This window comes from Panicum virgatum, unplaced genomic scaffold, assembly GCF_016808335.1.
Source record: "Panicum virgatum strain AP13 unplaced genomic scaffold, P.virgatum_v5 scaffold_5981, whole genome shotgun sequence".
Classification (NCBI taxonomy): domain Eukaryota; kingdom Viridiplantae; phylum Streptophyta; class Magnoliopsida; order Poales; family Poaceae; genus Panicum; species Panicum virgatum.
This window is the reverse complement of record NW_024376735.1, coordinates 1-27,699: the sequence shown is the minus strand read 5'-3', so window position 1 is coordinate 27,699 and position 27,699 is coordinate 1. Positions and strand designations below refer to the sequence as shown.

Below are 27,699 nucleotides of genomic sequence, written 5' to 3'. Positions count from 1 at the left end.
CCCGTTAAAAGGTGGGTACCTTTCCCTAATCCTTCTCCCGTGCATGCTATCTCCTGTTCCCCCGAAGGGCGGTATCAATACGGCAACCCGAAAGCTCGTTATCAAAGTGGTCTCTTCTCAAAAGCTTATCTGCCAGATGAAAACAAGTTCGTAGTAACAGGGGCAGCAGGTTGGATAAGGGTGCCAGTGAAGAAATCAAGAGAATATGCTTTGGAGTATTCATTGAAAGAAGTCTTCCTATAAGATAATCATCTTTCCTTTGTTTTGACATTCTTGATGTATTTTCCACGGACATCCTTTATCTTTGTATCGGTAGCCTCTTCAAAGTATTGCTTTAAAGTTCCTCATGAAGACAGAGAACCAGCTGACTACTATAACTCCCCATCTCATCCTTCTGCTTAGACTGGCTTTCTCTCCCTCCTTTTCTCCACTCTCCCGTTAACGAGGTCGAGTGCCAGCTTACCGCGGAGGATTAATGGGCAGTCGGGGTAGACCTTCTGGGGACGTGGATCCGGTGAATGACTAATAAGAAAGTGAGAGCACCCGGTTTGAATATTACGGTTCGATGGGAGATCTCGACCTGGGAGTCGGAACTTGGACCAGTATGGTAGCTGCATGGCGTTGATATCACTAGCTCGTACCAACTATATAGTATCGATAGACGGGCCTCTATCAACATGATAGCTTAGCCCTTGTATAGTATCGATTACCCTGGCTTCTTTAGCACGGGTTTCGTCAGGGAAGTATTCCAGGCCAAATAGCTGAAGAGAAGATGGTTCGCGCTAAGGGTGACTAAAGGCAGAGAATTCTGTACGCCAAGAAGAAAAGAAAGTTTGTAGGGGTGAGAATTCACTTTTCCCTTTTCTTGCCCCTATCCTTTTTGCTTTCGATAACTGGCGGATTCCTTTGTACTTGAAAGATTGAGAGGAAAGTCACTGCAGTGATACCAGCTAGGTTTGAGATTGACTTTGTCAATTCAGTGAATAGAATAGGCCCCCATACTTGCCCAGCCCACAGCAAGCATCAGTGGTGGTCACAAAACCTGCGCATTGTAATTCGATCATAATGTGAGTGCTTCCCTAAGGACAGCAGGCAATCTGAATGTAGTACTTATGATGCATTTGCTCACCATAGCGGTCACGGTTCTCTAGTATGTCCACAGACCCCTCGAAAGTATCACAATAACTGATCATTGAGTCTGGGTGCTGGCGGATGAACTCGCTGGACATGTATCTCAGGGCATAGTTGAACTCGATCACAACGTTGTTGATATATTCGATGCATTCCCCATTTTGGCTGCTCATACTCCCAGAGGAAGTGAGGTGCACAGCCAACAGGAGGTAGGCCCATCAGTATGACCTTTCGAACATTGATATTGTAAAAATTCTGTGTAAAGCCATCATTGTCAGAAGGGAGCAGGAGATACACAACTCCTTTAGATATCAAAGTTGCATAATAATCTGACAAGTAAAGAAACTACATATGAAAAAAAAAGGCATCACTGTAGTGAATTTTCGAAAAAAGAAAAGAACGGAAGCAATTGTTCCAATTTGCATCAGTATTTACATGAGATTATGGGATGGACATAATGGAAATTTCTACTCAAAAAAAGTGTAGACAATACAACAAACTAATGGCATGCGCATCTTTAATCACCATGCATCACATGTCTGCTTAAGATTCGATAAGGAAGATAAATTGGCATAGAAATCCAATTCAAATATCTAAAATAAAAGAAAGAAAGAAGAGAACGAAAGGAGCACAGAACTTTGTATTTGGTAACTCTCCTGTAGTTATGTTTAACCTTGAATGCAATTATAATTCGACAGCAATAGTCCCCTCGGACTCGAAAAGTAATAACGAAAATGGCTAATCCAATAGCAGATTCGCAGCTGCCACTGTTGGAACTAATGAAGCAAATGATTGACCCATCATATCATCCAAAGAAACGGAAAATACCAAAAGTCTCAAATTGACAGCTAATAACATTGATTCCAATTGGCATTGACATAATAAGAATATTTCGTCTATAAGGAGAATTCCCCGAATACCTAAAATAGAGATGATCATAGAAAAGTGAAATATTTTATAGGATCCGTTCGGAAACATGGAATGTCAGAGAAATTCAAATTATGTGAGGCTTAGAAAGAAGTCCTGCGTAGAGTCCAGGGAGAGCCTATTTTTCTTTTTTCTCTAGTTACCCTTTTTCCTTCTCAAACAACGCGTTGATTTCCTTCCTTATACCAAATTCCATCTTTCTCTTGCCGATCACATCCAAGGCATTTCGTCGGAATACATCCTGTCTTTTCACCTTTGTAGTCCTATGCATAGTCAGTACTATAGCCTCACTAGTCCTCGTCGAGGAATCTCCTTGCCGCCCTAGCCCTAGAAGTTTGAGATCGTGCCCGACCGTTTTGGAGTCTGTTCAGGAGCTCCTTCAGCGCCCGGGGATTGACGTCGGACTGGAGTCGGGCTCAACATGAAATCAAGCATGGTGCGATAGTCTTCTTCACGGAGCTCCTCTCCATTCTTCAGAGTAATATCACGCAATGTGTCCAGAATCTGGGCGTGACAGGCGTGGGCCTTTTGTAGAGAACTTTCCTCTCAAAGAGAGAGAGGTCGTCCCTCCCAATCAAAAGAAGGAGGGTTCTGTTCTGCTTCCGCTGCCGCTCCAGGCATTGGAGCGGGAACCTGCGCTGGAGGGATTGGAGCGGGATTCGGATGCCGCTCTTGACTGACCACAGCTTCCGGGGGAGCGGTCTGCTCCCGGGATGCAGAGTCACAGTCAGCCAGAAATTGAATAGCTCTTCTTCCGAGTTAGTGGATCCGGAGGGAGGCATTGAAGGGCCTGGGTCCCCCATTCCGTCCCAGTCGGACTCGGAGCGAAGCATCTCCCAACAAGATTTGAAAAAATCATTATCCCCAACCTAGGGCTGGTCGAGTATGAAGAAAAGAGCTATATGGGATTCGGATTACCGAAATTGGATTTCCTTTTCGTGCCATATGTCGCTTAGACTTTACTTTTGCCCCTTTCTGCCCTTTCCTCTATTTGTTCTATAGGGTCTTCGTCTCCGTGTAAAAGCAAACTCTCCAAATTTATGACCAACCTTTCCTTCAGTGATCTTACAACGAACAGGAGTTTTTCCATTGTAAATGAGTACGGAGCAATCAACGAATTCCGGCGAAATAGAAGATCTACGTGACCAAATTTTCCTGCTCATCAGACTTTCTCTGTTCTTCTTTATTCTAAACAGGAAAGCATCAACAAAACTTCCCTTCCATATAGATCGTCGTGGCATGAACTAAATTCTGCGTTTCCCCACCCCCACTACTGCCCGAAATCCTGCTTTGGTGGGCTTCCCCCAAGGTGACACCGAAGGTCTACCTCCTTTCGTGCGCCCCACCTCTCCATGAGGATGATCCACTGGATTCATTGCAACACCACGAACAATGGGGCGTCTGCCTAACCACCGGCTTTGTCCTGCTTTTCTAAGCTTACGTGCACCATGGTTGGGATTGGAAACTATACCAATAGTAGCTCGGCATCGGGAATCTATGAGTTTTTCAACACCCGATGGTAGCCGCACAAGACATTGTGGGGCTGGCTCCTTAATTATTATCGCATAAGTTCCTGCGGCCCGAGCCAGCTTTGCGCCTTGACCTGGATGACATTCAATATCATGTACCCATGTTCCCATACGTATATCAGCTAATGGTATGCTATTTCCTACTTTTTAATTTAGATTGAATATATCGTATCTATAAGCAGGGGGGCGTGGCCAAGAAGCAGCCAGCTGACTGCCCCCTTCAACCCGACCTTTATTCACTGTGCGAACAAGCTCTTGGAACCGAAGGTATGTATGAGCATTCTGGGCAGGTCGCAAGAAGCCGCTTTTAGAAGGTTTGGAGCAATCGCAATTTATCACCATATTACCCGCTTCCAATTGATGACTGGCTAATATATAAGTGTTGACCTAAGCCCCTGTGCAGTGGCTCGGCTCCCGAACCGTACGTGAGCAGCCTCGTACGGCTCTTCCTAAGAAGGTCGAAGCCCCTCTCTATAAAAAAGTTCGAAAAAGCCTTCGCCCTCCTATTCAACGGGGCTATTAGAAGCAGCTTCGTTCCTTGACTTCTTTGCTTTTTTGGAAGGGTTTCGTTTCTGATACCGGCTTTCTTAGTTACGAGCTCACTTTCGCTGACTTCTTCCTTAGTGTAGTCTCGGTAAATACTTTAAGACTCCGTTCCTTAGCCTAGTATATATCCACAGCTGACGTGACTCCGTACCGACGCCTTTCCCTTTGTAGACGGATAAATGAGTCTGTAACCTTCGCTTTTCTCCTTTTACGAGCTGTTTTTCCAGTTCCTTAGTATTACTTAAAAAAACCTACTCTGTCATTTCATAACCTTAGCCGAGCCGAGGCTAAGTGACTTCGTAACCTTAACGTACTTTTTTCATACTTTTTCCCATCAGGTCTAACGGGCTTTCGTCCCTTCGCCTATAGGCGGCGGCTTGGCTTCGCTATCGCTCATGACTTGGTATAGAATCTCTCCGTGTAGTGTAGTGGGTCGGCCTTCCCATCTCCATGCCTCCTTCCTTACTTTTCTTATAAGCCCTTGACTATGCAAATCTAAAGGACAGGGGGCTGTTCACCTTTGCTTTTGAAACTTAGCTAAAATTAAAAAAGAAAGAAAAACTCAAGACTCTAGTAAAGGCAAACGGGGCTCCGGGACGTCTGGCAGAATGCTTGGCCTCCTGCGCCAGAAGCGACACCCGAAGGGTGAGCTTCTGGCGGTTAGCTTAACGTCAGTAGGCATTCTGGGCTGGAAGGAGGCAAGCAAATGAAGGGAGGCATGGAGGGCCAACTACAAGAAGCAAAGCTTTGTAGAAGCTTCTAGAGGCATGAAGGTAGGAAGGCCGACCACTACATAAAGCGTAAGCAAGCACTTGCCTTGGGAGCAAGCTACCTTTCTTTGATCCACTTTCCCGGGCAGGGAAGAGAACGAAAAAAGGCAAAAGATAGTGGCCGTGGTGGATTCGAGGATCTACGCGGCGGAGCGAACTCTTCTATCGTCTTTAATTTCCTCTGGCGGCCGGGCAGCACCCCTTCGATCCATCGTACTAGAGCGATCCGAGAAGAACGATTAGGGTCATATTCGATCCTTTCCACAATGCCAATAGACGAAGTGCTTCGTTTTTTTCGCTGCAATCGCTTCGATCCACCCCCTCGGTGAAAAACTGTAATACGCCCGGAAGAATTCCTCCCTGCGGACTTCCCCCGTACTCAAGTGAAATGTCTAAGTTGCTCTCCCCTTTAGGCTTTGTATCATTCTATCTCTCGTCATCACTCGATCAAACCTCTACTTCAATGGAAGCTCCTCCTACTACTCCTCCTTATCCTTCTCACTCGTCGTTTCGTTGGTCTTTTATTGGTCATTGATTGTTTAGCCTCTTGACAAAGTTAGTAAGAAGAAAAAGTTCTATTATCTGTTCTTTAGTTGGTGATGGCAACGCAATCACTCGAGCTTTTGTCGGCCCAGGCCAGACTTTATTTTCAGGTTTTGCTTTAATGAGGGTCCGGATCCCCTGAGATGTTTACCAACCAAGGCCAGAATGTCATAACCAAATGGACTCAACATTTCCAATGCTCGCCGGCAAACCGTGAAAGTAGTGGCGATGGGGCTCTTGATAGCTACAAGGAAGTCGTCCGCATAACGAGCATAGCGGATCAGGATGTAAACCCGTCGAACCTTTAGTCGAGACCAGCGAATGTGACTCCCACTCCGTCACTCTTGGAGCACCACATCCTACACTGACGAGTTCAGCCGAACACACAAAAACCAATTAAGCTAGCTAGAAGTGTAGATCTTACTTACAACCCACTTTACTGTTCCCTCTATCCTTCCATATTCCTAAACTCTCAGTTAACTTACTATCTGTTAGTCAGCTTACTGATCATGGTTGCCTTATTTCTTTTGATGCCTCTTCTTGCACTGTGCAGGATCCGTCTGATTGGTCTTGGCCATCGCCGTAATGGGGTTCTCTGATGGATTATCTACATGTGCCTGCTCACTCTGCTACTGCTCTTACTAGTGTCTCTTCCTCCACTAGTAGTTTTTAAACTTGGCATCGACGCTTGGGCCACCTATGTGGTTCACGTCTTACTAGTCTTGTTCAGAGTGGTGTTTTAGGTCATGTTCCTAATCTAAGTTAGTCTCCTTGTGAAGCTTGTGTTTTGGGAAAGCATGTAAAGCTTCGTTTTCGTTCTAGTAACTCAGGTCTATGTCACCTTTTGACTTAGTACACTCTGAGGGGACCTGCACCTTTGATTTCTAAAGGTAGCAATGGAATAGATAGAACATAATTTTGATTGATGATTTCTCTCGTTTCACTTGGGTTTACTTCATGCATGCTCGCTCTCAACACCTTGTAACCTGGTTTGGCAAACAGTCTTGACTCATCAAACGTAACCTACCCTGTTCCCTCGGCTGGCACGACATAGAACGGAACTGCAATTGGCTCGGCTGGATCCATTCCCTACTCATTCTAGTTTATAGTCAGGTTTGCGAGCTGCCTTGGGAAAGAGAAGAAGGGATCAAAAAAATAGCACCAGAATCTCATACATTGGTCCTGGTAAATCCTTTTTTCAAAAAATCAATAGTATGAAATATTTCATGAACTTACTAAAACGAAAAGGTTCAGGAAGGAAAAAGGGATTACGCTATTTATATATATCTAATTTTTACCAATCCTACTTGAATTGCTATTTAACATAAAAAGCTATTTCAATAGGAGTTTCCAATTGTATAGTTAGAAAGAACATCACGAAAATATATTCTAAGTTTAAATCAAGGAGCGATTCGCAACAATCAGTAGTTATTCGTTTTGCTTTATTGTTAGTAAATCACTATTGGATTTTTCTAGCAAAAAAGAAAAAATCTTAGTAATCAGTAATCGTTCTTGGATTCAAAGATTTTTTCTTTGTCTATTTTACTTTAGTCGAATTCCAATTGTTTTAATTGTGTAATCTCCAATTATGGAGATTGGTAATCGACTCAAAGCAATTTTATTCTAATTCAATTCATGACGATCATAAGTAGAAAGTTCATATTCTTCAGTCATTGATAAACAGTTTTTTGGACAGTACTCAACACAGTACCACAAATATACAAACTCCGAAATCAATACTATAATTAAGCAATTGTTTCCTTTTAATATCCTTTTCAAATCTCCAATCCACAAGGGGTAGATCTATCGGGCATACGCGAACACATACTTCACAAGCAATGCATTTATCAAATTCAAAGTGTATTCGCCCCCGGAAACGCTCCGATGTAATTGCTTTTTCATAAGGGTAGTGAATCGTTATAGGTAAACGATTTGTGTGGGATAAGGTAATTATGAAACTTTGACCAATGTATCTTGCGGCGCGTATTGTTTGTTGACCATAACTAATGAACCCAGTTAGCATAGGGAACATATTCTAAATATATATGAAAAAGGTATGTTTCTTTCTCCTTGTTGAGAGAACTTTTGAAATATTATTACTGTTATTGTATTATCTTATTTATAGTGAAACTAGTTGGGAAGAAGTTTGTTAATAAGAGATTGCCCGGAGAAATAGGTAAAAGAAATTTCCATCCAAGATTTCATAACTGATCCATTCTCATCCTGGGTAAAGTCCATCTTATTGTGATAGAAATGAAGAGAAGAGGTAAGAGGAAATTATACAGGCTTGCCTACAATCCCTTTTCTGGTCAGAAAAGCAATTTCACCCCTAACTTAAGATGCTTACCTACCACTACTACTGGCTGGAGGCAATGGCTTTAGGATATGCCCTGACCGAGCTACGTATCTTTCCTATGGGCAAGACCCAAGGTGAAAAAAAAAGTACTAGGAAGAAATGTGCTTTTTGTGCGTGCTTTTTTTCTAGCAAAAGCAAATAATCTTGCTGCAATAGAATTTTGAAAAAGCTTTAAAAGAAAAAGAGCAAAAAGGAAAAGGAACTTCAAAATCCCGCCTCCTTGTTAGGAAGGAAAAGCCAGAAAGCAAGGAGGTTTGGTTTACGTATGGCGGAAGGTTACATTTTCCAGTCGGAACGACGGAGCTCTAAATAAAAGGTATGAAATCCAATCCCTTATCTTTCTTAAGCGTAGGGATGAAAGCCAAGAATGAAGTCGTCTCATCTCGTATGGTAGCCTATTCTTACCTCTCGTTTCCTGGGTTGGATGCAACATTTCTCTGATGTTATAGATAGGTGAGTTGAGCAATACTAGTTTTCGAGGATTTCCACAAGTCCGTCCGAGTTGAGGGGCTAGGGCTTGAATCCGGGTCGGTTTGTCCGAGTCCACAAATTCATTTATGTAAGCCAGCTCTAGATCTCTGGGTCTCCCTTTTACCCCTCTAATTCCCTTGGGATAAGGTTCCAGTTAGTGAGAGAGAATGTACTTTCAACTGATTGGATTGTTCCAGCTGACACTTCGCCAAGCAGAAGCAGGAATCTTGTCCTTTCTTTCCGCCCACCCAACTATAATAAGAGTTATAAAGCTCAATCCAAGACATGAAAGCGGATAACCAAGGTAGTGTAGTCATTGTTGGAGGAGAGCTAGTAGATCGGACACCTTCGCCAAGCCTGAAGAAAGTAGGTAGCGCCGAGGTTATCACACCAGATTGTAGGAGGGGAAGACGAAGTACAGCCTAGTTCAGAGAGTAACGATTGAATCCAGGTTAATTCAGCAGCAGCTAGAGCAATACTCCGATATTGATTTGATTCTCCGCTACCCACCAAGGTAGAAGATTGCTTGATCCGCAAAAGAAGTATGCTTTATTTGCTTATAGAAAAAAAGTATACGCTTTTTCAGGGAAAGATAGACAGTCTATCATATGGAATAGGGCATTCAGCAGTTTGAAGAGGTAGCCTTTTTAAGTAGCTGTCTTGTAAGCAAGCGCCATAAGTTCAATCTATCTTTTTACTTCAAAGCAAGGCTATCCATTTAGCTTGTGATGATTGTTAGAATACTGGAAATCTTAACCGGTAGGAAAGTGCCTTAGCCAATTATGTTTTTTTTCTTGTTCTGTTCTTGGCAAGATTAATATGAATTCAACTCAACCCATTTCCCAAACAAGAGCTTTAAACCGATTTACCGATTTACTACCTTTTCTTGGAATTGAAGGTCAGATACTAAAATCGAGGGGCGGTTCTTGTTCGTGCTAGCTAACGTATAATTGGTTTTCCACTTTGAGATAGAAACATATGCAAGCCTATCCGAACTTGCGATATAGAGCACAAGAAACATGACCCATTTTAGGCGCTATAACGGCTACTTTTCCTAGATTTTAAGAAAATGGATCGGACGAAGCCCTTTTCGTGCGATAGATCACTGATTTCTGGCCTTCTGATCGGTTCTATGGACCAGGACCGGATTCTTCTCGATTATCTTAGAATGGCTCCTGAACCCTTTGACGCAATAGGAGTTGTTCCCAGTACTACTTGGTTGTTCTGAAGCATCCTTTCTTTCGAAAGACATGCGAATGAACTACGCATTCGACCCTTATCAACTAGGTCATCACTTGTACCAGGTCTTAGAAAGGCAGCTGCGGCACGTCTTCTCTATGGAGAAAAACCAACCAAGAGGCGATGGAACCCTCAGTTCCAATATTGCCCCGGGCAGTACTGGCCATAGACTTGAGCGCAAAGGACAAGAAGGCAGGAGCTGGTAGACAATTCGTCACAATGCTAGGTGCACGAATGCTATCGAGTACTGTGGGAAGGTACTCACGCTAAAACCGACAGTGACGCTGGCTCCATACCGGATATGATTGGTATGGTAATATGACTGTGGCCCGCTGGAGATGAAATATTCTTCAGTGGTTAGGAATCTATTCCTTTCTAAGGAAGGTCTATAAGAAACTGTTTCTTTCCGAGGTTTCCCCGAGGAAGGCTGAACCACACTGGGCTAACTTGAATCTGTTTACTTCACTTCTATTTGCTCCTCCCCTCGGTGCATATTATCATATAGAAAGAACTTAGCGTAGCGATTCCGTATCTAGTTTGTGTCTTATTATTCAACTATTTGGTGTGGTGGAGAAGAAGAAATCCACAAATCAAACGAGAAAACGGAATGCGCGTTAGCGCAACGGCTTTCGCGCTAGTTGCTCAAAAAAATCGTATAAAAATCAATCCCTGTATTAATGGTTCTGGCGGGGCAGTGGGCGTGGGACTGTAAATCCTCTTTCGTTCGCTGGGCCTGGGCCCTTTGGACTGTAAATCCAAACGGAGTTAGTGGTTCGATTCCACTCATGAACGAGAGCGAGACTGAACGAAAGAAAATGCAAGTGAAACGAGACGAGAATCCAAGATTGGGAACATGCATTTGTCCCGCAAAAACCAGATCTTGTTTAGTGTTCAGTGCATCCTTCACTTCACCTGCAAAACCTGTCTATCTTAGTTCTTCCCACTTTCGCGCTTTCGAACTACTACTGCCACTTTACCTGAGCACTGTGACGCAGTCGGTCAAGTATTGATTTTCAGCTAGTATATCAAGGACTTATGAGAACTGAAAAGAAAAAAACTAGGCAAAGGAATTCTCAAAGTTCATTGAGTTAAGGGAGGACCATTCGTGGGGGGTTCGTGGAAGAGTTGGGTTCGATTCCCTTTATACGCGATGTGGCGAAAAAGACTGATTCAACGAAATATGCCAGCATTAAGATTAAAACGTGTCGTCTACTTCCAGGAAATGTTCGGAACAGAGAACTTTCTCTAATCCAACGCCGCATTCTCCGAAGATTGAGGAACAAGAGGAGATCCATTAAAAGAAATCTTTCTCAGAGAGAAAATCTAAACAGTAACATCAAATCACAACTACACGAAAGTTGTCCCTTTATTATGGGGATTTACCCATAAGGGAGATGCACAGAGGAAGAAAACGAACTTCATATATCCCTTTTTTACTCAATCAAGAAACAAGATCGGACGTGATTCCGGTTCGTCTCCGTTTTAGTGACACTCTTCCTCAAGCAAGGCAGCCGATAAGTCATCGAAGGGTTTGTTTGAATAATGGGACTGGTAACCATTACTCATTTGAAAGTTTCCCACGGTGATCTAATATCTTTTAAAGAAAATGACGCGAGAACCCGCGGTGAAGAAATAAGGAGATCTTTCTATATCGACATATCAGTTGGAAAATCATAGGCAAATTCCTACCGGTCAGAATCTGGAGAAGAACAAAAACAGAATGGTTCCGCTTACTCACAACTCAGAGGGGATGCCGCTTACTACTCAAATCCGGGGTTTTTGCAAGAGTTGCGTTCTTATATGCAAGAAGAAGACTTAGAAAGAACAAAGAAGTTTGGATCCGCAAAAGTATGCTTAGGCAGTTCCTTCGCTGAGCACAACAGAATGAAGAGGAATTTGTTTCATTTCAATACTTCTTCTTATTGAAAAGAAGGAAGGAGGAAGAGGAAAACCGAAAAAGAGCAATAAGTCCTTTTGTTTACAAGTCTTCTTTATATAGAAATTCGACCTATTGCTCCGGATCCCCGTTTACTAGGAAGATAAGAATCAAAAGGATCGAACTACCTACTCATTATTCGGAGGTGAATCATAGAACACTAAAAGCTGTGGTATCTTATGGACCTAACATAGGTCACATCCCTCACGACATAAGATTGAAAGATCCAAACCTTCCTCTTCGGAGCGGAAACGGACGTGGCCAAAACATATAAAAAAAGATCGGCCTAGTCGCTCATAGGGACATATCTATCCGGATAGAGGATAGTCTAGATCAATTTTTAGAAAAATCTCTCTCTATATAGATAGGTATCTCTGTGGATAGAGATAAAGATAGGGATCCCTATAAATCGAAATATATGGAAAAAGTGCACTTTTTGACTACTACTACTATTTCTTAGACTTTTTCAAGGAAACATCGTTTTTTTTCGATTTTTACTGAATTGGTCGGAGCGTAGACGAGCGAGCAGAGCCCAGGAAAGAGGTCAGATCGTCATAGAGCAGTCGACTATAAGTATAAGACTGCTGGCCTGAGAGAAGGCAGTCTCTCTCGGGAAACATGGTCCAATTTCTCTTCTTTCTTTTCACACGGGCAACAATTGGGAATAAAACAGACCATGAACATGAGTTTCAAATGTAAAAAAAAGGTCTGAAAGACTTATTCTTTTTTTAAAAGGAGGATAAGATAATTTATAGATTATTTTTTGATGTTATTATGTGTTATTTACTACCTTTGGCTTTGGGAAAAGTTTTCTACTTTTTAAGTTCTTGACAAGTCCCAAGTGGAGGAGATTAAGAGGTCATTAAAGAATTCTTCCTTTTAGTTCTCTTCGATGTATCGATCATGCATTCCTAAACCACATAAGCCGGGGGAGATGCGCTCCATTAGACAGCCTCATAAGGCAGACATCATTGTCATGGATACGGCTTTTGAACATCGTTTTTGAAGACATCTTTCTAACGTACTCCCATGGGTTTCGAAAAGGGAGAGGAGCTGTATAAAGATCAAGTACTGGACATCATCTTATTAGCCATCGGCTTGAAGAGAGGATCCTGGCTGTCATCCCAGTCTCAGCTTCATTCCCTGGTGGAAACCATTCACTCGGGGGCGTTATTGTACTCGTTCGGTGAGCTATTCGAAGATTGCCCTGATAATTGAATTCCGGATCCACCCCGCCACTTCCACCTTAAGGCCAAACTATCGCCCAACTTTGCCATACATAAAATTGATCCTGGCATCTCTACTCTATCTATTTGTACATGCAGCTTGAGTTCTATGACCTCGAAATCTGACTCTCCTCTTCAGGAGCCTCAGTCGTGAGTGGTTGTTTTCTTGTACTGGAAAATGGGTCCCTGAAAACAATACAATGGGGCCTGGAGTTATTTCTTCATTGTACCCAGAGGAATGAATTGAGGATGAGAGTGATTTTTGCTCCCCTCGGAGTGTGTGTATAGGAGAAAGACCCACTTCAATAGTTTAATATGGCCAAGCCGCCACGCCGGGCAAGAGTTCTAATCTTTATTCTTATTGATGGATTCCTATCTCAAAGGATAAGAAAATGCTAGTAAATGCACTCAGTCAACCGAGCAAATGTATAAGAAAGAGTGCTCCCGGAGGGAATGTAGGTTTTAAGCGAAATGAAGCACTTAATCTCTTAAGATGGGCCATGGCTACTTGGCCTTGTTGATCCGGAATTGAAAACTCCCGCTCGCTCGTGAGAAGCCCCCTTTTTCAATAAGCTCTGCATCAACCCTTTTCTTTGTAATATCATATGTGAACAAGTTCCTTTATCGTGCCCCTGTTCCCTGTTCCCTAACTGTTCCAGTCGACCAAAGCACTTTCATACCACAGCGAATTGGAAAAAATAGAACATTCTAAGCGAAAGAAGCTTGTTAAAGCTAATGATAAAGAAACAGTAGTAGTTGTGTGCAAGCTAGGGATGAAACCAATCAAACTAGCTACGCTGGCTAAAGAATAAAAGTATGAACCAAGTGAAAACTTCCTTATTGTGGGACCTGGCGAAGAGCGAGAGCAAGGAAAGGTTGTGTGCGCAATAGCTATAGCAATAGATCAAATCGAGTAGTTCTTTCGCTTGTCAGCTGAACAAAGGATAGAATATACAAAGGATAGAATATAAAGATTCCTGGGTTATTAGAGCCTTTACCAATTACTAATTGTGCATTGGAAAACAGTGACAATGGATTTCATTACAGGATTGCCCAGATCAGATATATTGACCGGAGTGTTGGACAAATGCCTCGAAGGTGCAGTAGTCTCTGCCATAGCACGTCAAAAACTAAGCTTGAACTGAATGAATCTTCCATTGGGAAGAGAGCTGCTTACCAACAGGCTTCCCACCAACACAATGAGGCATGCCGGATCGGAGTTGAGAGCTAGGATGGAGCGGTTACAAGAAAAGAGATTCATTCATAGACTGAAAAGAAGGCTAAGACTCCAGTGAGTGGCTACTCGGTGGGGTGGAGCCGTAGAAGAGATTCTATTTTTTTTCTTTGCGCGAGCAAGCGGAAGAGGAATCTGCATAAGCTCTTGGTCGTGAACTTCGAATTGCGGATCGGTATCGGCAGAAGCTGTAATACTCTTTCTCGAGTGTATCTGGCCCATCAGAGCATTTTGGAAGCAGGGTGAAGACTAATCTTGGTTTTAGAGCTCCAATAGAAGCATTCTTACCAGAACAAGAGTGGCAGTGCCTTCTAAATGCAATTGACGGTATTCCAGTAATCGAATTGGTAGGGACTGGAAAGAAGAGCTGAGAAGAACCGGAGTGGTTGTTCTACTTTCATAGGCTTCATGGGCCACAGCTCAGAGATTCAAGCTAGTAGTTCCTTGAAAGATAAGAAGCTAGCAGTTTTCTTCGAGGAAGTAACCGAGCAATCGAGCGAAGCGATCAAGCTGTTTCCTTTTCCGATCCGATAAAAGAAGAAAGCAAGCCTAGGAAGCTGGGCCAGGTCTTATTACTTCTCGGATAGCTAGGAGAAAGAATCACACTCGGATTGGGTGCCAGTTAGGAATCTCCCTCGGTTAGCAAGGGCAAAGGGTTAGGGCTTGGTAGGAATTCCCTATAATAGGAAGAATTCAATCAATGAAAGTTGGCGACCTTTCGAGATAAAGGAAGCTGGTTATAAACCGGAAGTAGGCACTCTGGATTCTCTGGTTTGATGGATGGTGGCAGGGGTTTGGCAAGAAGCAGGAAGGATACCGGGGAAGCAAGCCTTAGAAAATATACTAAGATAGGTCGGAGCAAGAACTAGGGATGGTTATCCAAACATGGAAGGTTGGACTACCTCTATTGACAAACAGGAGGAGATGAATGACCTTATGCTGAACGACATGCTGGTTCATTCGATTAGCGAGCAGTGGGAATAGAAGAATATCCGTCGTCAGAGGAAGGATTGCTAGTACTATAATAAAATAAAAGGTAGTAGGAAGGCTTTTATCGCCGACTGAACTGCGAAAAAAAAACTCACGATCAGAATGGTTTCTATCCGGACCATGCATCTGGAAAGCGCCGGTTCGATTCCGGCTCGTGACATGAAGAAGAAGTCCCAAACAGGGATCAGATGAGTTTGCACAGCGTTACTTTGTTGACGGAAAATCCCATTTTTCTTCCGGTTCAATGAAGACTATGCTTACTTTCTTTTCTCTTACCGGTCTGTGTTCTATCATGGACCTGTATTCCGTTCCTCGAATCGAGACTTTCTTTGTCGAGGATCTCTGGTTTAGGGTACTCCATCGAGTTTCAGTTTCTTCTTCTAATGGCTGTGTCCGTCTAAGGTGGCTATTTGAGCGATTTAAGTATCGCGGTTGTCTTGAGCTCTGGATTGATGGGCGGAAACCTGGGGCTGGGTTCGATTTCAACTCGGAGATAGCCGGGTCTATAGTAAGAGCCGCTTTGTGAACAGCATCGGATGACATAGCAAGGGTAGCCGCAATAGAGCAATTATGCCTTAAGCCCCAAAACTCTTCCTTCTAGCTTACTCCCCTTCTTGAGTAGACTAGAAAGCGATTCCAGTTGATGGAAGATAGGCTAATTTAGTTGGATCCGCCTATGTCAGTTCGAGTCTGGCGAGTCGGTTTGAAGTCGGACATTGATTGACGTTCGTTCAAAGCAATCAGTTGGGGAAGCTACAGCGTAACAGCCTGGAAAACAAATCCCTGAAAAGGCTTTCGAAAAGCCATTGCCAAAAGCGCTTTCACCTACCTACTAGCTAGGGGCACAAGCCGGGAACCTAACCGGTGAAAGAGTAAGAGCCTTTCCGAATCCGAACTAGGGATCAGATAAACCTAAAGCACCATCAGTTGTGGATTCATCCACAAAGTCTTTCTACTTAGCTCGTCAAGCGAAGTAGCTATCAACGGCTTTAGCATGACAACTATAACATCAAGCCATGGTAAACTGCCAAAGCTTCTACTGTAGTGTAGCACCAGGGTTCAGCCTTCTCCTTGCCGAGTTGCATCGCCCGCATCGTGTTCAATTGGAAAGTCTGGCAAAGGCGCTTCCAACTCCTGGTTCAGGGTCTGAGGTTACCAAACAAAGATGAATCCTGCGCAATCAGAGATTAAGCCTTAAGATCCCACCCAGAAACTGGAAGAGTCGGGGGCACCTACCGAAGGAGTCTTCCCTCCATCGATTCAATGACAAAATAGCTCTATTGAGAGGGCCTTTGACAACCCTCTTGAATGTGGCTCGCTCCTAGTTTTTCTTCCCCCGCCCGTTCTATCTAGGCTGGTGGCTATACCTGATTTCGTGTCTGATCGAACTTGAAACTAGCCCATTGAGCTTCTTGGATTCCAAACCAGAAAGAAGGATCGCACACAAGAAAATAGAGTTGGAATGAAAGATGGGGTAAAGATGAACTTTATTCTCCTAGCTGCTCTCCATCCAGCAAGTTACTCTCTTTCAAAAGATGACAACTCAAGATTACCAATCAAAACCAACGCTTTTTCTTCTCCTATAGCTTCATCATTACATCTTTCACTAGTTGTTGGATGTGAGTGATGAGATCGATCCATGGAATTTTTACCTCACTCACATACTTTGGAAGATGAAGAAATTCTCTTTAATTTACTTATGGGCTGGCTCTACATGTGGTCAGATGGGTTCCCCTCTTCAGTCATTTGGTACCTCTCCAACGCTTCCTCCTATTCCTATTGATCAGATCAAAGCCAAACCTATCTAGTCTTGCACGTTGTCACCCACCGCTCTTGCCAAAAACAAAGAAATTCTATCTTGGGAACTAAAAAGAATCGGAATGGGAAGTATTTATTTCTTGATTCTCCGGCTAGCATCCTTACTTCCTTCTTCAATGGAAATTATATGTTTTGGCTCGGTATAAACCCAAAAATGATAAATTCTCTTATTTGTAGACTCGTCTTCTTTTGGTGAAATCTGGAGAACCCAGTCGAAACTCTGATTCATGTTTGTGGATTTTAATAGCTCTCCTATCTACCCGGAAATGATCTTCTACCTTTACTGTCTTTACATCTTGAGTCTTTTGATTGTTCTTAAAATCATTGTGTCGTTACAAATTCAGTGGTTGCACCCTTGTGAGCAAGTTGTTGCCGGATTGGATAGGAGAAGTGAAACAAAGCCACGAAGGAGACTCATTAGCTGAAGAAGTTAAGAAGAGCATTAGTGAAGCGAGAGGAGGACAAGATGGTTGGGAAGAGGAGGAAGGGGTATTAAGGAAAAAAGGGAGGCTTTATTTTATGTGGGGACCGCTGGAAATGCAAGAGCCAGGTAGCCAACAACATAGATTTGCCACGGTCTAGGTTCCAACTCGATTGATCGGCTTCCTTTAGCTTTGTTACGGCATGTGTAGAACCATTCGTAGTAGCGTACGTTCCCTACGTTAATTGATAGCGCTAGGTGATCATCGACAGCTCGGGCTAGGCCACGGCTCGACACATCCTCCGATAGTCCCTTTTCTCGGCTTAAAACCAATACGAATTGGAATCCCCTATCCCTTGCGCCATTTCCATTTAAGCTTTGGGAAGGACTAGTACGCTATGTTGGTTTACTCCCTTCAGGGGTGCTTTTACGCGTATAAAACATGTATCATGAGCTAAAGCGAATATCTTCCTACGACTAACGCTTGAGCGATTCCTCTACTACCGAAGCGAGGGAGGGAAGAGCGAGTACTATCTTTCGGATTTTCTAGTTGTATACCACCAACTCGTATATGTAGTGGTTTCTCTCGCCGCCGCCCTCTTCATTTCCTGCTGATAGCATTGGGAACAAAGCCAAGCTCAGAGAAGAGCTTAAAACCAGGATTACCCCAAATCCTACGCCCTCCGGGGGCACGGGCCAGGGAAATAAGGATTCTGGTTCGAAGAGAGAATGTTGTTTTTTCTGTGTCTATAATCTAGTTATGTTCACAGATATTCACAAACTTCAATATAGTTTGGTGAAAAGCCGGCACCTTCAAAATTATTCTTCTTGTACAACAATAGTGTACGATGGGTGGGTTGTTTTGCCGGCACCCGCATAAACCCACCGCGAAGAAAAATAGAGTAGATGAATTTATCGCTCATCCTCTATCCTTATCCGATCTGCAATTGATTGTATACCATTGACACAGCAAAAGATCAAGATGGAGAATCTTTTTTAATCTAATATCTCAATTCTTGTTTCTTTATGAGTAGTTGAGCTCACAAATAATAGATAAGATTATTTCACTTAATAGATAAGATTATGTTTTCATATATTGAAATAGAGCAAGCAAACCCTCTCTCTTCTTTCTTGTTCCTACTGGTTTGCGCCATGTGGTGGTATTGCCTCTTCTTCTTTAGATCCTGAAAAAACGAAAATAAGTAAGAAGGAGCAGTAGTAGGAAGACTTAAGTGACTTCGTTCATTTACGTTGAGATAGACGAGTAACTACCTTCTTATATTTTCGTTTCTACGGTGGGCAGCCTCCACAATGAGCGCTTGCTGCTCTTGGAGCAGCGCCTTCTTCCTGTTTTCCAGACTGCGGGTTTGTTCCCGAATATGAAGCAGATGACCTAGTATCACACCTTCATTGTAGATAGGCATCTGCCCCCAGAAGTTCTCCAAAAGTGCCCTCTTCTCGTTTTCTATATTTTAAATTTGTTGACTAATTATCGCGAGTCTTGCTGCGATCCCCATTTCACTCTTTCTTGTCCCGCAAAATAGAGAGTGCACCGAAGCTTCTATTTATAGGCGAGCTTATGCTGTAGCAGAATAATTTTTTATTAGAAGTCCTTTTTTTAATAGACTTACACATAGATATTTTGCCCAGAATGAATGGTGGAACTCCCGCACTCCATTAGTGCGAAAAAGAATGAATCCCTTGAGTCCGGTCCCCCCGGGGTATCATATACGCCGCTTAATCCCGATCACATCCTGAGGCAATAATAGAGCGAATAATGAAAAGAGTACTCCACCACGAGCAGCGAAAGCACGCTCAGCCAATCCTCACTCGACAGCACCGTCCTTGCTTAGGAAAAAGCCGAACCACTCGCAGATAGAGAGAGAAAAGAAATGAAAATGCATTGAATCGATCTTTTGTTACGGACGATATTACTTTCAAAGAAATGAGACAAGAACGAACATAGGAAAGAATAGGCGTAGGCTTGTAGGGCCCGGCGGGAAGACGCGCCTTTTGTGTCCCTTGAAGTGATGGATTTGCGGGTTATTAATAATATTGTATGTATATAATTTTGAATTCAACTTAATATCCGGATTAGGACGACGAGAAAGAAGAAACCTGATCTGTAAGGAAAAGAACCTACTGTACGAATAAGAAGACCCACAAATCCAAACATATCATCCAACTCCAGGTCTTCCAAATTACCATGCCAGACTGGTCCCGGCATAGGAAAGGTTTTCATAACAATTGGACTTACCCAGCCAACCCTACCCTAATTTCATACCCTGCGGTTTTCGTTCCTCTATTGATATTTCCTTCCTCTCCTTACGTCGAGCGACTGTCGTTCCCGATGCCAACTCCTTGCTTTTAGTTGACGTTAGTAACAATAGAATACCTTTTACCGTTCATCAAGTGAACGTAGCCCTTTCGTAATCTATGCCCCTTTATTCTTAAGTGGGGGAATCCTCTTAAAGCCGGTGATCGAGTGAGTAAGTCCGCCAGGAAGCTAGTTCTTTAGGGCTTAAATGAATAGCCATCGCTGTTAAGAACAACCGATGCCTTATGTGTATTGGATCCGCTCTTCTGTTAGCATGAACACATGAATGAGATTCTATTCCTCTTCCTTATTCAGCCATAATATCACCCCCCACCCTCACCTTTCTTAGGACTATCAAGCCTTCTCGAATTAGGTCTATGGGTACGAAGGCCTCTCGAATTTTTTCTACGGTAGAAGCTTTGAACGTAGACCCGGATACAAATCTTTCACTCACTGAAAAGTGAAAACCTGTGACTATATCGTCCTGAAGACGGATGCGACGGGAAGAAGTGGCATTTAGAAGTGTTGCTGACTTTACATTTAGGTTTCGGCATAACAAAGCTTGCACTGTCTTTTCGCACTTAGGCGCACAGCGTGCCGTTGGTAATGATTCTACTACGGTGCTGCAAATTCGCAAGCTGATCCTAAGTAATCGTTGTTGTTCATTGGATTCCTCCGGAATGACTTCGTTAGGATTGAAGAATTGCTGCAATTCTTCCTGAATAGACTCGATTCTCCCGTCGAGAGTTTCTTTGAAAGTCTTACCTAAACTCTTCCGACTGAATATGAGAAAGCCTATAAAACAACGAGCTACTATCATTTCTTCATTATAGATTGAGATCTTCTTCGGACTTGATGCACAAATAGATGGAATAGCAGCAAATAGCATATTTCTATCCTTCATATCCGTTGAACTCAATCTCATCATAGGGTAACTACATCTTTTGAAGCTCTGCTCCCGAAAAGAGAAAGGAGACTGAGATAGGGGTTGTCCTTGGTTTTTCCAAGGAAAGCCTTCTTTTCTTTTGAGAACGTAAACATGAACGGAAGTAGCGTAGGACACCCACACTCGAAGAAATGGATCGATAAGAACAAACCGAACCTACACAGACAGAGAGATATTGACTTTTTTCACATCTGTAACTACTTCACATTTATTTATTTTGGAATTTCTCATTTCATTTAGGATTCCCCCTCGGGGAAATGGAAAAGTCCTTGAGGCTTGGCGGCCCCGGTCATCAGAATATTAGCAAAACAAATTGCAAATTTTGCAATGTCCAACATTGAGTCAGGCCATGGTTGATCTGTCACCAATGACTCCTCAATGTCTAGTGTTTTTGTTAATAGAGGATTCTTAATAAGAATTTTATTGAGACTTGAAAGGATCTCACTATGATCAAATTGTGAGAACGTGAAATCTGCATCTACCAGACATCCGCGCTGACAAAAAGTTTATAGTTCGAAATCACATGAAAAGTAGTTTCTCTAGTGTCATCCTTTAGAGGCCGCATCGCCCACCAAAATTGACATCCGACACCTTCCGTAAATTTCATGATAATTCGAACTCGATTTCCAAATCCTTCTGCAAATATATCACAATAAATCTTCGGACGCTGGAGGAATTTTATGCAATTCAATAGGCTTTGTTGCATTGGATTTGGACATGCAGAATCAACCAATGGTGGAGCCTTTGGACATTTTGTCTGTGAAAACAGCTCCCAAACCTCCCACCAGGTTGTAGGCAGGGAACTGCTGCCACTTGATTCACCGGAGCCTAATCCAATGCAATCATTGTCTTCATTCACGAAATTAATCACATAATGGAAACTACAATCTGCGGGCAGTAAACCCATATATTTGAGAATTTCGCTACTTAGCCATCTTTTTCTATCTTTTTGAGCTTTCGCTAGAGATTTAAGCATACATTTAAACAGAAAATCTTCCCCAGCCGAACGACTACTAAATGCTCGGCTAAGTGCTCTCCCCTTTAGGCTTTGTATCATTCTATCTCTCGTCATCACTCGATCAAACCCGAGACTTGACATTGTTTCACGCTTTTTCCGATGTAGCCATTCCCAACTTTTTAATTAGTTTCATGCTTCGCATTTTACTTCTATTGACTTTTTAAGAAAGAGATTATTATTCCTTTTCTCTTCTGCTATGTCGAAGAGATTTACTTATTTGCCGCTCCTTGGCTGTCAAACCTTCCAATTCGAATTTGAAATTCCATTCCAAATCCCACCCCCAAAGACAAGCGGCGATGATCCGTACATCGAACGCCTGTTTGAGAAGAGGGCATTGCTAGGATGGTTTGATCGAGGGTCACGACCAGACTAGACCCACACATCCTAGCAACGTGGACTATCCTACTGAGCTAATGAAAGAAAAATGACACGAAGATCGACATGAGCTAGACATGGATGTATCAAGCCTTTCCTTATGTTCTCTCATACAACCTCGCATAGGAAGGGATTACTTAACCACGTAACTATACCCACTCGGGATAGGTGTGAACGCATTCACACAATCCGGGATGAATAAAAGGAATATCTCTAGCAAGGGAATGTGCTTTCGCACTCAATCGAATTCCCAACACTAGCCTGGTGAACTAGTGTCATCATATGCATTTCCAGGATTAGGATTTGGAAGAAAAGAATAGGAACGGAACAGCGGAACAGCGATAGCGAATCGGAATAGGGAAGGCGAAGTAGGTTTTAAAGCAAAGGGGATAAGCTGGATAAAAACCAAAAGGGCAGCTGCCCCGCTGGGCAAACGAACTGGCGAACTGGTTTAAAAACTAGGGAAAGTCCAAGTGGTATGAATCAAAGTTTGCTCTAAAGCTTAGTACCTGTCCTTTGCGGTCTAATCGGAGCTTAGGAATGAATAACTCACCCTATCCCTTCATATTGATAATCGTAAAGCGTATAGTACTCAGGCTTGAAATCGGAAGTGTTTAGCCATTCCGAGGCCCGTTTGCGATGGTCCAAAAGCCGGCCCTCAAGCCTCTCTTAGGTTCAAGTTTGAATCTATTCGCTCCGCCGTCTAGTTATCCACGAGCAAGGTCTCCCTACTTGAATGTGTGATGTCCGTACCGTAGGGTATCATCGTAGTTCAAGCATGTGGGTGCCTATGTCTCGTTGTGTTAAGTCAAACACGAGAGTATAGCCTAGATGCTAGGAAGAGGAAGACTCTCCTCGGGGAGGAGAGGCTTTCTCGGAAGTAGGGTATTCTAGGGAACCGTACCTGTTTTCCGACCCGAACCCTTAGCCGCCTTCCTAGGAAACGGACTAGCTTCGCTCGAGGATAGGAATAGCTCTTGCGCTAGGAATTGATCGCCCCTCGCTATGGTACGAGACCTCCACCAAAAGCAAGTATTGGAACCTCCAATGGGAAACCGAGGAAAAACAGATACGAATCTTTGAACGGAAGCCGAGTAAAGGCAGTTCAGCTTCGACCTTTGCTTTGAACTGGGGGTAGCATTATCAAAAACCATTGCTCGTAAAAGGGATCTCTCTCCTAAAAGGCATATCTCGTACGCTAGGGAATGTGCTTCGGCTTCTGCCTTGTCCCGAGTGCACCCTAGAGAATTTTTTTAAGCAAGTATTGGCGTAGGAGGAGCTCGTTAGCGTACTAGTCCTGGGGCAAACCCTTTGCTTCAATTGATGATTCGTATTAACGCTCTAGCTCGTCTCTATCGCTAGGTCTAGGAATAGCTCTAGCGCAATCCGATCTGTTTGGAGGGGTGTTCCGTTATTTCCGTTAAGCCGTGTAGCAATCCGATGAAACCTTAGCTAATGTGCTTTGCCCGAGGATACGATGCAAATAGCAAGTAGAGGCAACCGTTCCTGTGTATTAATCCCTGGCCGTTGATTTGATTGGTTTTAGCCGTTGGAAGTTGCAATTCCAACTATTTAATTAGATTTATTGGCGTACGTGGATAGCACTAGGTAAAAATAGCTCGTATAATCTCTAGCTCGTAGGCCAGAACTAAAAGGGAAAGCGACAGGTCTAGCTCGAATAGCGCTAATTCGTATTTAGTATTTACAACGTAGTATTTAACTAAATCGTCTTGTTCGTAGGATTCGTAGCGTCTTGGTTTCGATCAATGTCATTTCTCAAATCTAGGATGGGCTTGCCATAGGAGAGGTGGGAGCCGTTAGCCGTTCTTGGGATTACCGGTGCCCAGGAAAGAATGGATGAAGCAATGCCGGTACTAAATTGATCAAACATGATGGTGATCTGCTACCCACCTACTCTAATAGAAGCACTACAGGGGTATCAACTATTGAAACAAATGCTCAAACCAACTATTCAAATAGCAGGCTTTATCTTTCTCACTCGTCGTTTCGTTGGTCTTTTATTGGTCATTGATTGTTTAGTCTCGTGGAAGCAACCGATGCTTTGGTCATTCGACTCCTTGATGCCAGTCTGTGCTTGCTGTCATGCTGGCAAAAGCGGGGGTTTCGGCCGGTTTTACCTACTATTGGATTTGAACCAATGACTCTCGCCGTATGAAAGCGATACTCTAACCGCTGAGTCAAGTAGGTCAAGCTGAGTCAAGTCAGAGAAAATCGAAAAAAAGAGAAAGCCAACCAAAGCGCAACCAGAGTTCCCCGCGGGGTGGAGCGCTAAGAAAGAGAAAGCGTTATCGCTATACGAAATGAAGCTGCGGCTAGCACGCTAAGATAAACCACTTGGTTTAGGCTCCTGCTTAGTGGCGTGTGATTTCAACACTATTCCAGAGGTATATGACAAAAATGGTGGGAGAGACCTCTATGTTCCTCAGCTTAAATCATTCTAAGATTGTTTACAATTCTGTCATCTATTTGACATGAGGGCTAGAGGGTGGTCTTGGAGCAAGAAAAGTGTTGAGTCCAGGCGCATTATGGTACGACTGAGACTGAGTTGGGCAGGAGCAAGCGGTTGGATTGGCCTGACTCTTCAAGACCAAAGATACTCGGCTTCCTCTTCATCAAGTCACGAAATTCGACCCTTAGTTAGCTGCACCAAAACTAGAGTAGGGCCAAGCAAAGCCTAGGATGAATCTCTCTTCTAGTCTAGCTTCCGCTTACACTGAAGCTTCCACTCCCATATGGGCAAGAAGAGCTCCTTCTCTTTTTGCCAAAGCAAAGACTCGCCTTTCTTCTTTCTGGCGGGATATGAAGACGGAAGCATGAGGACTGAGATGAATAGCCCATCCTTTAGTGAGCTGCTGAAAGACGTGCTGTTAGCCAACGCGAGTCATCAGTATGCAGGGAATAGGGTAGGTTAGCATATATAAAGGACGTGAGATTGAAGCAAGAAAATCTCTTCCTTCCCCTTCCTATGCAAGCCTGATTAGCTAATGGAGACAGAACGGAGTCATTTTCCCTATAGAGCGATAGACAGAACCAAGGCGAATCTCTCTGTTAGACATGATGACTACGTCATGTTTTCTTTTGCTGGAAAGCATCCACTCGGCCTTCTTCCCCAGTCTACCACTGATGGCAGACTAATCCCTCAATATGAAAACAATATCGAAGCGGAGGACAGAGTTTTGATCTCTGTTTTCGAACCCGAGACCTTTGCTCAACCGTGAAAGGCTTGACCATTCCAAGAAAAAAAAGAAAAATCTATCATCCAATTGATCTCTAAGATAGACAAAGTCTGGTTCACCAAAGAGCCTTATCCTACGTCACTGCCTGACTTCCATCTCCTGACATCGGTACTTGTTTTCTAGTTTGCCCAGGAAAAGTGGAATTGAAACCTGCCGCACGCGTTCAATAGTATGCGCTGCTGCTGGTCTTTCACTTGGAATGGAACAGGTATATCTCTTTGGCCCGGGGAATCCCAAACAAAATGTCGTCGGCGTATCGCGCATAGTAGATCCTGAGTGACCATTAGCAGCCAGCCAGTGCCATACCAACTCTGCCTCACCAGCCAGCGAGCGTAAGAATGGAGCGAGCGAGCAGCCTGCAACTATGTAGCGAGCCTATTTGAAATGATGCCAGACATTGCAATGAAAGAAAAAAACTTTCCTGTCTGTGTTATAGCTAGGACTTGGATGTTCCGGAATCCTCTTGCCGAGCTGGAACGACCCATCTCCTATTTCTGCTTCCAACGCCTACACGTTGAGTCTCAGTTACTCGAGAAAGACTTATTCATAGTGGAGATAGTCAACCTCCACCAGCAAGCAGCACCGGAGTGAATCCTTTCGATCTTTTTTGAGAGGGAAAATGATAATGAAAAAGGAGAAAAAAAAAACGCTGAGAGATGGGACCTCCACGACTTCTTCTAACGCTAGAAGACCACAGGAAGAAACCCGGGACCAGAGCATGTCGTGAAAGACGCACACGGGGCGGGGCGTGCTTCGACCGTGTCTCCGGGGCACAGTTGAATGTAGATATCATGAACGCGAGGATCCGGGAGAAGAATGCCAAATCTCAGGAATAGGAATTAGAGGCTCGAAAACAAAGTCTGCTTTCTGAGCAAAAGGCTTTGTAAGAGAAGTTGACCCAAGTTTTGTCTTGCTCGTGAGAAGACGGAAGAGGAACTTTCTGAACTGCTCGGGCAGGGTCACCAGTTGGCAAATAGCATTCGCGCCTCCCATCCGCACGTGAGAACTTGGAAAGCTCAACTGTCATCGGCTCGAAGCACACTTTCGCAGACTGATCTGCTTAGACTTCGGGCGTTGAGGCTTAAAGGGAAACCACGCAAAGCTCCGGTGATCCACTCTATTCTATGGCAACCTCCACCTCCTGGATGGATTCAAGTAATACAGATGGATGCTCGAGAGGTCAGCCAGGACCATCGTCATGCGGAGGAATCTTTCGAAACAGCAGAGGTACATGGATGCTTTGCGCTTTCGTTGGGCAGCGGATTCGCATATCAGGCAGAGTGGGTTGGGGTTATGACGGCTATCGCTATAGCACACTCCAAGGGCTGGAAATACCTCTGGATCGAGTCAGATTCTACATATGTTGTTTTTTTATTAATATTAATAAGTCAATGGCATCTAGGTAAATTGCTTACTCTTGCTGTGACTAATAGTTGGCCTATCGCCAACTCGATGTAAATAACGCGTTCTTGCAGGGTTCTTTAACTGATGAAGTATTCATGGAACAACCACCCTGGGTTTGAAGACTTTTTGACTCCTGATTATGTTTGCAAGTTGCATAAGCCTATTTATGGCCTTCGGCAAGCCCCTCGTGCTTGGTATAACGAGCTTCGTACCTGACTTTTTTAGTATCAGAAGGATTCAGCATCTCACATTCCTCATTGTTTATACTTAACTCCCCATTTTCGGTTATTTATATACTAGTTTATGTTGATGATATAATCATCACTGGATCCGCAGCAGCTGAAGTGAATGCTTTTATCTCTACTCTTGCCAAACGATTCTCTATAAAGCCAGCTTTCTTATTCCTTGGAGTTGAAGCTCACTACACTGCTAATGGCTTGTTCTTATCCTCAAAGGAAGTATATCAGTGACCTCTTGCATCGACTTAACATGGCTGATGCCAAGGCTGTCTCAACGCCTATTGCTAATACTGAAGTGCTTAAATTATCAGATGGCTCGCCACCGGCTGATCAAAAATTATACCGTCAAGCTCTTGGGTCCTTACAATATCTCTCTTTGACTCGTCCTGACGTCTCCTTTGCCATCAACAAGCTCTCTCAGTTCATGCATTGCCCATCCACACTTCATTGGTGTGCTGTAAAACGCCTCCTCCGATATCTAGTTGGCACTCTTGACTAAGGTCTCTTGCTCCGTAAGAATTCTCCTCGCACTCTTCACGCATTTGCGGAGGCCGAATTGGGCCGGTGATCCTAATGATCGAACTTCCACTTCAGCTTATGTTGTTTTTCCTTGGAGCCAATCCTATCTCTTGGAGTTATAAAAAGCAAAAGACAGTTGCTCGATCCTCCACCGAAGCCGATATCGGGCCATTGCCTCCACTGCCGCTGAAGTCAATTGGATCATGAATCTTCTTCAAGAGCTGAAGTTCCAAATCTCACCCACTCCAGTCATCTATTGTGACAATGTAAGTGCCACTTATGTTTGCGCCAACCCCGTGTTCCATTCTCGTATGAAGCGCATTGCCATTGACTTCCATTTCGTTCGAGATCAAGTTGCTACTGGTAAATTGCGTATTTCATGTTCATACTTCTGACCAACTTGCCGATTCACTTACTAAGCCCGTGCCTCGCCGGCACTTTCAAACTCATCGGAACAAGTCCTCAATGGCCAGCCAATCTTGCGGGG

General features: G+C 43.6%; 1 protein-coding gene and 2 pseudogenes across 1 annotated transcript; 1 reads left to right on the top strand and 2 right to left on the bottom strand.

Annotated features, from left to right (window-relative positions):
* Nucleotides 1–2,961: 2,961 nt before the first annotated feature.
* Nucleotides 2,962–6,024, bottom strand: LOC120694433 (annotated as a pseudogene).
* Nucleotides 6,025–9,635: 3,611 nt separating this feature from the next.
* Nucleotides 9,636–11,863, top strand: LOC120694435 (annotated as a pseudogene).
* Nucleotides 11,864–19,695: 7,832 nt separating this feature from the next.
* On the bottom strand, nt 19,696–24,529 carry LOC120694434 (ATP synthase protein MI25). The gene has a single exon (XM_039977545.1). The coding sequence runs from the start codon at nt 20,380–20,382 to the stop codon at nt 19,762–19,764; it is 621 nt and encodes a 206-aa protein (XP_039833479.1). The 5' UTR covers nt 20,383–24,529; the 3' UTR covers nt 19,696–19,761.
* Nucleotides 24,530–27,699: the final 3,170 nt, after the last annotated feature.

Excerpts from the sequence above, each read along its gene's own strand:
- LOC120694434 (XM_039977545.1), bottom strand. The coding sequence starts at position 20,382 with ATGATGAGATTGAGTTCAACGGATATGAAGGATAGAAATATGCTATTT.